Source organism: Nothobranchius furzeri, chromosome 12, assembly GCF_043380555.1.
Source record: "Nothobranchius furzeri strain GRZ-AD chromosome 12, NfurGRZ-RIMD1, whole genome shotgun sequence".
Lineage (NCBI taxonomy): Eukaryota > Metazoa > Chordata > Actinopteri > Cyprinodontiformes > Nothobranchiidae > Nothobranchius > Nothobranchius furzeri.
The window spans coordinates 65,480,012-65,494,194 of NC_091752.1; the positions used below are offsets into that span (position 1 = coordinate 65,480,012).

At 43.3% G+C, this 14,183-nt stretch overlaps 1 protein-coding gene across 2 annotated transcripts in view; it reads left to right on the forward strand.

Annotated features, from left to right (window-relative positions):
- Window positions 1-14,183, forward strand: part of tnrc18 (trinucleotide repeat containing 18) — a 64,232-nt gene that overhangs the window by 16,342 nt on the left and 33,707 nt on the right. For both annotated transcript variants that reach the window (XM_015945391.3, XM_015945392.3), the window contains exon 3: window positions 11,186-11,326. In XM_015945391.3, coding sequence (XP_015800877.3) covers window positions 11,186-11,326 — 141 coding nt within the window. The remainder of the gene's footprint in view (window positions 1-11,185; window positions 11,327-14,183) is intronic.

A 14,183-nucleotide genomic window follows, 5' to 3' on the forward strand; every position in this document is an offset into this window, starting at 1 on the left:
AATAAAGCTTTGATTGATTGATTTAATGAGGATTTGCTCGCTTCTGACACCAGCCCCCAGTGGATGAGGGTGGAACTGCAATTTATTTCATTTCCGGGTTTGCTTCAATTTTTCACCCACATTGTGGGGGCTTGTGTAGAACACTGAAAATAATTTTTTCGGATTCTAATGGGTGTCAGATGAGTTTTTCTTGCAGGCTGAACATGAAAATAGTCTCCTACACCTATCTCCTGCATTCGCTTTTGATAGAAAATAGACAGTAAAACTCTAGGATTAGAAAAGCCTGACAGGTCTACATCACGCTGTCACTTAACATTCATGGACTCACCGTCTTGGCTCGCGATGGGGAAGGCTGTTGATTTAGCATTCAGGAAATGGCAGAAAACGTCTCAGCTAGTAAGAGCTAACCATTAGCATTAGCAACACCACCACACAGCAGAACTCCTCCAGGCTTGTGTTATTTGTGGAGATAAAACGATCAACGTTGCAGAGTAATCAGTCAGTGGTGGTCGTGTTGCTGTTAGCCAGTCAGAGGAGAGATGTCCAAATATCAGGAAATAAGACTCCAAATCCTGTTGTCTGAAACCACACATAAGGTGTTTCTCAATGCCAAGGAGCCTTGCCTTGATGCCTTGGTCCCTCCCCGGTTGCCTAGGAGATGCATCATGAGAAGCTGCTAAGACGTGTTCCAATGTTCATGTTCTACTGAGGCGTGTGTTCACCGTTTGTTAGCCATTTAGCTAGCTGAGCAAGGATACACGGGAGGCGTCTTGTAGCTTAAACTTGGTCAAAAATTACCCACAATACACCGCAGTATTTTCAAAAGGATGGCAGATCAGAAGCAGGCAGCTACTTCGGGGAAAATTTTCAAGTTTAAGTCAGCTAATTTAAAATGCTTTTTTTTAGATTCAAAAAAGTTCTCTATAGTTGGTTAATTGCTTAGTAGTTGCAGCTTTGGTGGCTAGCGGGTAGTAACTCACTTATATTTTTAATTATTATAGGGCTGCAGCTATCGAATATTTTTGTAATCGAGTACTCTATCGAATCTTTTTTTCGATTAATCGAGTACTCTAATAAATTACCCTTTTGTGTTTGTAAACCTTTATATCATATATTGATGAGCCAAGATGGCGCCGAGTATGGCTGCCGCGTCGCGAGCTCCACCAAGTTCCAACATTACACGCTCCATACTGTACATTAATGCCACTGTTTTGCACATACCAACCTCTGTACATTTTACATCTCTTATCTTATTGTTTACTTTATTCATTTGTATACTTAGATTAGCCATTTTTATATTTTACTTGTTTTTACGTTACTGTATTTTTGCACAACTCTGTTGCTGTGAAGCTCGCACACAAGAATTTCACTCGCATGTACTGTACCAGTGTACCTGCACATGTGACGTGACAATAAAAGTGATTTGATATCAAATAGCATGTTATAATTATGAAAGACCTCTTAAAGTGAGCAAGCAATTGCCAGTTATTCTTCAAGTTTTTATTCAAAATTAGTTTGCATAACTTCAGCACTTCAACTTTACTTCACAGTAAACAAATGCCTGTGCAAAAAATAGGTAAACCTGAGCCGATTTTCCCCTCGTGTGAGAATCTGCTAGCCTGCAAGCCAGACAAAAACTAGGAGGATAACGCTGCGAGCGGCTGCGGCCCAAACAGAACCAGAACCGCTCACGGCGCAAACAGCTCGCCGGCTGTTTCCCTATTAACACACGTCCGTTTTAATTTCTACTACACTTTTTGTCTCACACTAACAAGGATTGCCAAAAGCATGTTTGCTGTGATTTTGTCAAATTATACTGATCACAAAACATTTATTTACTTTCTTTCGTTTTCCTCCGCCACTCATAAATACCCGTGTCCTCCTGCAGAAACCCCGAGGGACAACAGACATCAATAACACAATAAAAAGTCCGACGTGTTGTGTAAAAACTGCTATTTTTTAGCACATTGTAAGACTGACGTGTTGCTACCAGACGTACGGTGTGAGCTGAAACTGAGTGCTACAAACGAAAAAGTCGCAGAGTCCGCAGAATATATAGAAAAACAGGCTAAAAAGCATTATCTTGTAGAGGCTCCGAGTCAGCTTGCAGAAGTGACATTTACAGGTGCTGCAGCGTGGAGGATGCGGTGTTGTGGTAGGCTAAATCCGTTTTACAGTATTTATACTGGACTACGTTTTCCGCCTTACAACGTGAAAAATGGTCCCACAACTTTGACATTTTCTGTCTTTTTCGCACTCCACCGGGGTCCACGTTGTCCGCCATGGCTTAAGAGAAAGTTAAGTTATATTCGCTACTCGCGTGTGCATTCAGTCCAGTGGGCATGTGCGTCACTTATTTCGGTCCGGGTGAAACATGACCCCGGGCGATTGCAAAGCCATGAACTAATTAAATATGAATTAAACGAATCCTCGAGGCAGAGAATTTGACTCGAGGATTTTTTGTACTCGAATTATTCGAGGTACTCGAGGAATCGTTTCAGCTCTAAATTATTAAATAAAAAATATTAATATTAAACAAATATATACACAATGTAAAAAGCTAAAGGATCATTCTGTTTATATTGACACTAATACATATAAAATTTAACGTTGTCTCCTGTGTCACATGACGTTACGTGACCGCCCAGGAAGCCGCGGTGACGTGATGCAAGTCTGTTCACCTTAACAGTTTTCTTTGACCAAGGAAGGACAGTGTCCTCACAAGGCCAGGCGCCTTGACATTGAGAAACACCCATAGACAACCTGTGGACTGAAGCTGCTGTATATGTTGGCCGCCATCTTGGATGGGTTTCTTTCCCCCCAGTGCATTTATTGCTACTGAGGAAGGTGCGTACTCAACTTGATGGTTACAATATAAATGAAATAAAATAAGTTAACGTATAAAATCCCAACAGGTAGACCAGTACAGTTGATATTAATCCCACATGATCTGTGTTCAGTACTGCGCCGGTTGTTACAACCATAGACCACTCAAAAACTATCATCGCCCTGCATTGACCCCGGTTGCGTTTGAAGTGTGAGGAACTCACCCAATAGATCTCCGTGAGTTGACGTCACTTCTGGCATGCAACAGTTCAAATTGAACGGTGCCATCTTGGCAGGCAGAAGCCCGCAGCTGGGCTATTTAGTATTGTCAGAAAACGCAATCAAAGGGGAAATATGGAAGATTTCTGTTGTGCCCCAGGATGCCAAAAGACTTGGCCGAGATAAGGGAAAAGCCTTCTACAAGATTCTCCAAGATCCAGAACGCTGCAAACGTTGGATCATCGCAATGAAACTCGCTAGCCTCCAGGCTAAAATGAAACTGTGGGATCCCGAGAGTAAAGGTTTTCGCTTGTGCAGCGACCGCTTCATATCAGGTACTTAAACCAACGTTTCCTCAACTGTGTATGGTATTTATTTTAAATGCTGTTATTACAATTCTTAGTGGACTTCCTAAACTTATTTTGGCGTGGCTTTTTCTGTCTTATTACTCAGAGCAACGAGTAAACATCACGTAAAATGTTGCCTCGTGAGTTCTGCGTGCCGCCGTTTCCGTGTTTTTTGATCACAACAATTAACCGGCTAAGCTGTGTTTCATTTTTAAGCAATGGTTGATCAATTGTCAGATCACACATAAAAAGCACTTTGGATTGCTATTATCTGTCTCACCGAGACAGATCTCAGACAGATCCTGAGACGCTCCTGCCTGACAAATTTATTTGACCCCTTTCCTGTCATAGCTGTGGGTGAAGTTGTCCCAGTTTTCTGAATTTTCTTCAGCACAACCTGTTCCATCTGTGTCACCACCCAGCTGCACTTGTGATTTTATCAGATACTTCACGACTTGGTGTGTTCGTGTGCCCCATCGCCAAAACACTGAGTTACAATCACGCACGCCACTCACAGGAGATTCGAGTGCCTCAGCGCAGCACAGCGAGGCTCTGGAGGTGTTTCCACCGAAGCCCTCGTAGCACAATGCTTCACAGAGCTGGCAGGCAGTTTCTCTGACTGGTGGAGGTGGATAAGTCTGCCTTTGTACGTCTGGATTTAGGTGGCTCAGTTCCATTTAACTGCTTTGGATACAGGGTGTGTTGGATCTCACACACTTTTGGCGTACTGAGAGCCAGTAGTAATGTTATTACACACGCACGCACGCACACACACACACACACACACGTGTCACACACCACGTAAACACATGGAGCGGAGGTCAGTGATGGGTCAGAGTTGAGAGTGCTCACTGTCGAGTTTTGCACAGACAATATAACGAAGCTCACTTTGATCTGTTATCAAAACCGAAAACATATTAGTCATTAATTCACTTGTACTGTTTATTACCTGTGGCCTAAAAGCATCACAGAGCGTTTGTCAGGATCATCTCAGGGAGAGTGTCATTCAGCTGCTGTTGGAGACAAATTAAACATGGGGGGACTCTACATATATCAGTATTGGTTATTAAGAGTTGGACAATATCGGATATTGGTAAAAAATCCAATATCGAGCATCCCTAGTTTTAAATATAAAAACGTAGCTCAAGTAAATAGTTGACTAAGAGTTTTATCCATCTTCAGTTCTTTTACTTTGTCTTTTGACAGTTTTATTTATTTATTTTTGCTGTTTTGCTTTTGTTCCCTGTGTTTTTTTTGTAGTTTAATCATCCATGGGAACAGAAATGTAATGATTCATGCGTGGCTCTCATCACAGTTGGGGTTTGTTGGACTCCTCTCCTTTTCCTTGGCGGCTGTACGTTTGGTTTGTTTGGCCGTCTTTTTCTCATTTTTTAAGAAGTCTGATTGTGGTTTAGTCAAATGTTCTGTCGTGTATCAGGATAAATGTTTACTGCACCTGGTTGATGTTTATTTTTACAGAGTTATCACAGGAAGCATTTTTTTTTTCTTCTTGTAAATCAGTTGTTAAACTATTTATGCATCAAACTTCCTTTTTGTTTAAGCTAACCCTAAATGCTGATGGGTTTTCTGTCGGGCAGGATTAATGGTCACCAGTTAGCTGTGCCGGCGACGGAAACGGCAACAGACTTTTACTGTTATTTATTTACTTATTTATTTTTTAGAGAATAAAAACCCAGAGATCAATAGTGATTTCCTCCCCCTGGCAGCCAACCTCGCTCTGAGCACCACTGATGGATAACAGATGGGTTCACAGAGTGTGTGTAGGTGTTTTGCTGCGTTTGTGTTACTTTTCTTTATGACTGAACTTTTTCCAAATATGTTTGTGTGCTCCTTCTCCGCTGTTGTCGTCGTTGTTGTTATGAAATTCTGCTGTCTTTCAGTTCATCGTATGTCATTTACCTTTACAGATCTGGCTTTTGGACATAATTTTTATTTTTACATGAGGGTGTTCTCGTGTAGTAGAAATGCATTACTCTCCAGCGAGTCGTCTTTTCTCTGATATCAAGATTTTTCTTCTTTTGATGATCGGAGCATTGATTCTCAGTGAGCTGGGAGTCAGAGAGCACGTTTCTTGGCAACTCGCTTATCCCGAAGTGGTAAACTAGCCGTCTTTTGAACAGAGAGCCAGAAGCTGTGTGTGTGTGTGTGTGTGTGTGTGTGTGGGTGGGTGGGTGGGTGGGTGGGTGGGGGTGTGTTGGTTGGTTCCAATAGAGAGAGAGAAGGAAGGAAGGGGCAGAAAGAATGTGATAAACAGTAACTCCAACACAAAGCAGCTTACATTTGCATGTTGTTCCTGGAACAAGGAGTGCTAATGTTTAGCTAGGTTGTGCAGTGGCGCTCCCTCTTCCCCCTCCTGTGGACGGAGCAGAAAGGGAAGAGAAGTGGGACTTGTTTTCCGATGGAAGCCGTGAGTGTTTGCACACTGTGAAGACATGAAGTAAGAGCCTGAAGGTTCCTGAGATTGATCCATCTCTAACACCTCCATGTTCCCGTGAGCTAAAAACAGGCCTGGATAGGGTTGTCACGGTATGAAAATTTAACCTCACGGTTATTGTGACCAAAATTATCACGGTTTTCGGTATTATCGCGGTATTTTTTAAACGGTGTTGCATATGTTCAGAAAGCATTGATAGTCCTGTTCTACACAAACTGAAATAGTTCTGAAAAGGTTTAACAGTGTTTATTAAACCTAAAATAACACAAAGCCTTAGCAAAAGTGCAACTTTTCACAAGTAAAGGAACAAATAGCTTCTTTTTCTGGAACATGTTACAGTAGTCAGTGCAGGTTTAAATTATACAAATCCAAACATTCAAAACATAAACAATATGTAAACAAATCAAAGAAACACCACTTGTTTTCTCATATACTTGTTTTCTTCATTATCAAAATGAAAATCTAAAACTCCAGTCCACACTTGACTTGAGCGCTGTACAAGTCAACCTTAAAAAATATGTATTTAAACAAATTACTAAAATAACTACTACACTATGTAATCAAATCCAAATGTTCAAGTATAAATGGCATTGAATAAGTAAACAAATCAATGACAAGGAACTAATTGTATATTTCTCTTCATCATCAACAAATAAGATGCTTCATCCAGCAACAGGGTGTCCGTGACACGGTTTAAATGCTGGCAGAGGACGCTGCGGCTGCAGTTTATAGTGACTCGTTGCATTCTCCGTCAACCAAAAGTCCTCGCGTCATGCATTTAAGCTAAAATGCTAATGTTAACTTACCTTGCACTGGCTGTGGAGACGTGGGTGATCGTCACGCAGATGTGCCATTAGATTCGAAGTGTTGCTGCCTTTTGCAGACACTTGTTTCCTGCACGTTCTGCAAACGGGATAGCCGTCTTCTATTAACTGTCCCTCAGCATTTTTCAGAAATCCAAAATATGCCCATACTTCCGAGTTAGTCTTCTTTGAGGGCTGATGGATGTCCTGGGCGCTGCAGTCTCCTCCTTCGGCCATTATTTCAGCTTCAAAGTTTTGGTAACGTTGCAAACTAAAAAGTGCACGCCGCGGGAACTTCAGCTGAAGCGACGGTGGCTGGTAAGGGTCACCGCGCTGAAACCGCGGCCACGGTAAACCCACCGAGATAATTTAGTTTTTTAAAAACTGGACGGTTATTTTTATTGTCAACTTTTTTACCGGGGTTTACCGCTATACCGGTTACCGTGACAACCCTAGGCCTGGATGCTTCTGGTATAAGAAACAAGACTAGGATCGTTGAGACGTGCCTATTTCTCTAACGGTCTCCCTAGGAGGAGGAATGATTCAATGCGTTAAATAGCCTCGGTCTGGAGAAATGGGGTTCATGCTCCACAGGACTGATGAGCTAACGGCTAGTCTGAGCAGCGAGGACAACAGTGTGGGAGCCTTTATCCTGGTTTACATGTTCCTTAGAAAACCAAATGATTGAAGTGTGTTCCACTCCTCTACAGTTGGTGGCGACATGCGCCTTTTTGTGTCTGTGCTCTTCCGTTTAGCCAATAGCAGCGGGCGAAGCAGTAAGAGCAGGATGTGCAAAATGGCCGAAGGAATGGACAATAGTGCTGCAGCACAGCTTATTTAGTACAAAGCACTGTTTGATGGTGTTATGTTGTTACTTCATCGATCTCATGACTTCCTGAAGGGGCGTGTCCAGCAGGTAAAAGCTCATCTGCGCTGTTTACCTGCAGATGAATCCAGTTTCTCACCTCATTATTCTGGTACTTCACCAGTTCGACTTGAGCCAGACTAACGTTTTGGAAGTCTGTCTTCCGTCGAACTAAGGCAATCATTCGGTTTTCTGGTGCTGCATATAAACACACCATCTGCCATCTTTAGCTGGCTCTAATATTGGTTTCACAGGAGTCAAATAAACTTTAATAAACAGTTACTGTTTGACCTGAACCCTGAGGGCACCACAGTTTAACTGCCACAAATAACTATTCTGTTAAAGGTGAAAAACAACAGAGAAATTCTGTGTAAATAAATAAGAAATAGATGGTGAGTCTTAAGCTTGGTTTATGCTTGACGCGTCCGCGAGGTTCACACGGCTCCGCACGGCAAAGTTGCGTCATTTTAACAACCACGCTCCTCCACCGCGCCTCTGCACGGTCCAAACTTTCCGCACCGCGCACCTAGGAAATTTTCTAACCGCGGACGGTCGGATGCGGAAAAACATGGCAGACTGGCAAGAACTAGTATGGCAGAGGTTCGTAAAAACAGACATTTGTATGATTCAGCTCTCAGAGATCACCGAGATAAACATGTTGTTAATAATTCTTGGAGAGAAATAGCTCGCACTGTCGGAAAAGACGAGGACGCTGTTAAAAATGCTGGAATGCCATGTTGTAAACAGTAATTTTTACTTCTACTATGGTGTAGTGTTGGATGCATGCCGTAGAGCTCCATGCTGCCCCCTACAGTTTGGGAGAATATTGGCTCACCGCAGAGACGATCCGCATGAACCATAAACGCTGCAAGTTGTGAAGCGCGTTCCATCCGCGAGCCGCACCACCAAGCGGAAAGTGAATACGTCAAGCATAAACCAAGCTTAAGTTCGACATTAAAAGCCACAGACCTGCCATGAGGGTTTGAGTAATAGCCAAACACGGATCCTGGTAATCTGATTAATAATCCATGGTATGAAGAGATCTAAAGCAGAAGCTGTGAGACGTTTCAGCACCAAGGGCCTCTTTCACACCACAAACATTTTCAGGACAAGAAACTTTCAGTAAACCGATTTTTACGTGAATTTGTTGCAAGAATGATAAAAGCAGACAGATGACTTTGTTTGTCCTCTCTCTGTGTCAGCAGGGTTGTATTCATGGTTGCATTGGGAGTATTTATAGCTTGTAATTATTCCTCTGCTGCATGTTTTAGTGTTTGTGGTGGAGGGCTCTATCTTTTCTAAACTCTGCACTCTTTCGTCTAAACTGGAGGCGCTGAAGCCACAGCGACAGCGGAGTAGGTCAAACCACAAGCGAAAGGACAACAGAGGTTTCTAAGCCCTGCCCATCTGTTGTAAGCAAATGGGATGATACTGAAGCGTGTCTTTATTTACATATTTACGGTTAGGATGGCCAAACTGATAACAGATCATCTTAATGTGGTAAATTTTAATCCTGCTGGTTAAAAACTTTCATCACTGATTGTTTTGCCTCTTGTAGAGAATCGGCCCAAATTCAGCACCATCAGCTTGGTCATCAGCGGATCCGAAGCAAAGAAATCAGATTTATTTTTAAAGATTTCTTTTAAAAAAACTTTCTGTTCATCATCCAGAATCTGTATCAGCAGGTCAGAAATTGGTATCGGCCATTAAAATCTGAATCGGTGCCTTTTTGCTTTCACCCAAAAAAAAAAACCTTCACCAGACTTTTCTGTGAACAAAGCACGAGTCATTCTGGAGGTCAAATGGTATCGCTCGCACGCACACACACACACACACACACACACAGGTTTAGTCTTTTTTTTTATTTTTTTTAATTTTATGGATATGTTTTTTTTTTTTACTCACGCCACATAGCTGCGATCATCTAGATCAGGAGTGGGGAACCCTGGTCCATCGAGGTCCGGTATCCAGCATATTTTATTTTCAACCCTGAATCATCACACCTGATTTCAATCAGCAGGTGATTAACGGCTTCTGTAGAGCCTGATGAGCTGCTGAACAGGTGGGTCAACCACTGAATCAGCAGTGTTGGAGCTAAGACGTGCAGGATACCGGCCCTCGAGGACCATGTTCCCCACTCCTGATCTAGATACTGCAATCTCTCTCTCTCTCTCTCTCTCTCTCTCTCTCTCTCTCTCTCTCTCTCTCTCTCTCTCTCTCTCTCTCTCTCTCTCTCTCCTCTCACTCTCTCTCTCTCTCTCACACACACACACACACACACACACAAATAGATGCAGACATTGAGAGACTAATAAATCGCTGTCTCATAAGGCTGAGTGTGAAAGGTTCCACCTACACTGTAAGTTCAGAGAAAAACAGCAGAGTGCATTACCGTGTGTGTGTGTCTGTGTGTGTGTGCGTGCGTGTGCACGCCTCTGTGATTAATTGGAAAGCTGCATTTGGTATTGATTTAAAGTGTGTGTGAGAGGGAGATGTATTGTGGCTTTAATGTACTGATTTAGATGCAGAGGAAACTCTGCGAGCAAGGCACGTCTCAAATTCCCACTGGACTAATGCAAAGATACACACACACACACACACACACACACACACACACACACACACACACACACACACACACACACACACACACACACACACACACACCAGCCCCTTCCCCCTCCCCGTATACTGACAGCACCCTTCCTTCCATCAGGGTAATGGCTGTCTGCTCATTAATGATGGAGCGGGTGACTCCCCTGAGGTTGTGATTATAGATGCCAGTGATGATTCAAAGGTTGCACGCTGCAATCAAAGTGGGCGGAGTCTAATCAAAGCAGGCGATAACTGTATCACACTGAGATAGTTTTATCAGGGTCCACTCTGTGGTGCAACTGGCTTCAATGGTGATGTCACCACATGTTTTTGGGGGATGGGACTCGTCTGCGTCCCACCTGGCTCCGCTCAGGTAAAGATCAAAGGAGTTTATTACAGGTGCTGATGGACAAGTGTCTCTGTCACAATAAAAAACATCCACATTAATACATCAAGCATTGTTTCAGTCAGAACTAAAGATACAGGCATGTTGTTACCATGGTAACCGCATTGAGCCACTGGAAGCAGCTTTAACCTTTTGAAATGAATTACTTTCACCTTTCTTATAAAATATTTGGTCTGAGCTTACATTATTTAGAAAGTTGTTGGAGTTGGTGCTGCACTCCTAAAGTTTCCTTGTTGTCTTCTTGATTTAAAGTTAATTTTAGATTCAGTTTTTTGCCTCAGAATCTCCTGAGATAAACGGGAAGAGTTCTGCGTGGGCGTTGAATTTCCCGTGAAGCCCCTCCAGATGAGCCCTGCTCTGCGTCGGCTGCCTGACAAACTCCCGTCGGCGTCGCCGCTCCTGATGTGGTGATTGTGGTTTCTTAAGTCAGCAGCTGCATTAACTGCTCCTCTGGTCTCAGCCTGTGGTTTGTCTTGTTGAAATGGAGTGGCTGGCTGCTGTGTAATGTGATTACAACAGGCTTCTTCAGCGCAGAAACATCAGCACGTATTGATTGAGCTCCCCTCACCAGAACATGCTCATGTAGTTCAGAATAAAAATCAATCTGCTCTTCGGGGCTTTGCTCCGGCCGTTTTTAGTTGAGTGACACCTTTTATGTTTTTCCTGCAGGTGATGCTTTCCCAGCAAACTCGGCTCCCTTCCTGTCAGGTTACCCAGGCCCCTCCCCCCTGACCTCTGACCCCACGTACAGATCGGCCAATCCAAGCGGGTTGCAGATGGCTCAGCTCTGGGCGTCGCACGCCCATGAAGGTAAACGACCTCACCAGACACCATTCAAGAATGTTTCCCCTAGGAATTTTTCCAGCTGTGGGGGTGGGGGGGATTATGACACGTCTCACCTTTATGTTAATATTTTATTTGATGCACTCCACTTTGAACTGCACTAATCCAGCAACTGCTGCATTTAAGTAACTAGTATTAAAGGTGAATACACCAATATTTGTACAAGAATAATTTTTGTTTTAAACTCTTTGGAGGGGGGATTTGGCATTTAAGTTTTCTTGGCGTCTGGAAAAGCATCTTCTGCCCCCTTTATTTGACTTTCTGCCCCCTTTATTTGACTTTCTGCCCCCTTTATTTGACTTTCTGCCCCCTTTATTTTGGTCCAAGATCATTACTGGGCTGGCCCTATTAAACACGTTCTACACCCCTGCTTAGTAGACTTAATGAAGTATTTTTAACCATTTTGTTTTAATTTGATTAAACTGATTTTTTCCCTAACGTTTTTGGCATTTTTCCCACACACAGTTAAACAAAACAATGTTGATTGAGGTGTGTGTGAGAGAGAGGGAGAGAGAGTTAAAATAATAATAAAAAAAAAAAAACCAGAGCGGAGGCAGTGACCGACTCAGCACGAGTCTTGTCAAATGCATCACGTACGTTATGAAAAAAGTAACTTTAAATATTAAACCAAAAAAGAGGCAAGCTGAAGAAAACCTAGGGAGCACTGAAGAAACGTGAGCAACAGTGAAGCAAGCGCAGAGAGATGCGTTACTGTGTGTGTGTGTGTGTGTGTGTGTGTGTGCGTGCGTGGATGGGCCAGACGGACTGAGCTGAGTTTTGTGTGTAGGGAGGGGCGGGCGCTCTATGTGACTGGCCAATCACAGAGCGTGAAGGCAGTCAGTTACCCAATGAGGATTTTCCTTCAGCACGATTACAGATATTTACTCGTTTCATGCTCGTATTCGTCAAAAATGCTTTATCCGTACTGGATACTCGTCTGAAACGAGTCCCTAGCTGTAACCACCCGGCCCTGCCTCCTCCTTGCTGCCTGCCGGCTGTGATCACAAGAAACAACAGAGTAGTTCCCGCTGCTTCTTCGGGAAACGGCGCAAAAAAAAAATCAATAAAACTTGGGATCTTGAAGGCGTGGCGCTGGGATTTCAGCCGTGGCGCGGCGGCCCGGGGGCGTTGTTCAAAGCCCAGAAGGCTTGCTCTCCTTCCGTCTCTCGCTGCTTCTTTCAACGGGACCCTGCTCCAGTTCTGTTTCATGGCCGGTAGCTTTGTCCTTAATGTGTCTCCTCTGTCCTCCACCGGTCCTTTACTTTCTCCTATCTGCTGGTGTAATCCATCTTTCTGTCTTCCTGCCCGATGTGGGCCGCCTCTCCGGCTCTCCTGCCCTATTTTCCCCCAACATCCCGTCACTTTCTCACACGCAGAGTAAACTCTTTCCTTCGGACGGCTCTGGATGTGATTTAATCTCGCTTCCCTCGTGTCTTTGCATCTGACCTCTTATCGTATCGGATCTGGGTAGAAGGTCAGGTAGGAGACACGAGGCAGGCAGCAGAAAGGGAGAGGGGCACTCTGATTCTATTTAAGGCCACCGTCTTTAAAACTGATTGCATCACCTCACTGACACAAACTCCGTTCGGCGCTTTCCAAACAGCAAATCAGATTCTGCCGGATTCGATTAGGTTTTAAAACTTGTTTTTTTCTCGATCCAAAGACGGTTGAAGGGCGCTGCGCTGCAACAATAAATCAATGTTTGACCTACAGTTTTCACCTGGAATTGTTTCATTTCTCAGTTTTACTTTTTCTCAGAAGAAGAAATCCTTCAAGTAGTGGAGACACTGGTGGACAGGATTGTTTTGGTCCTTTACCCAAAACATGTTGGGCTGATGTAGATATCCGACATTTATATGGCAGAGAACGATATTTACTGATATCCTAAATATGTGTAACTATACACATATAAATACGCACACATATACTTTTATACCCACTAGGTTGGGCTGTGGGAAGAACTTTTTGCCCATCGGTGTGGGAAGTGGAAAGCCATTCAATCGTTTAGAGTCTTGAAGACTTCTGGTTATTTCCTTTGGCAAAATTTGTCCTGATTTTAAAACTTTGGCTGAAGCCGTGTTCGTTATTCAGTGCCTGCTTCAGGTCTGTCAGCGGAGCGTAGATTCATCCAGAACAACATTTAAACATCCACGAGTCTGTCTGAGGCTAAAGTCCAGAACCTCTTCAGCTAGCTCCCTAGAGACATTTGATTAACTCAGATTTACGGGGAGCAGAAGGAATGTGCGTTCGGACCGCAGCAGCTGAAATTTTTCCACACAAAAAAAATCTGTTTAGAATTCTTCTGTGTTTGCAAATCAGTCCATGCGTCATGACGTCACATGCACAAAACAATTACCCATCGTCATTTATTGGGCTGACGATTGGCGGTGGGAAAAAGTATACAAACCGCCTAACCCGATAGTACACACACACTAAAGCTTTTTAGATATTTTCTATGATAAATGACCCGCACTTGTATGGTGGAGTCGGAGGACTCCAAAGCTCCTCACAATACAGTGTAAGTAAGTACATTTTAGTTATATGGCACTCGTCACAGGCAGGAAATCACAAAGTGCTTCACATAGCTCAAAACAAATAACATCATAAAATTGTAAAACACCATAAAAAATGAAAGATGATAACAAATTCGAGGGTATCAGTCATCCATTCACACACTAAAAAATTACCACCTGACCACCCCCTCCCCTGCTAAAACGGATCCACATAGGGGGCAACTAGATATTGGTATGTTTAAGTCAATCAACACTGCCTTATATATATCTATATCTATGTATAGATATTAGGGTTGTCTCAGTAACCGATG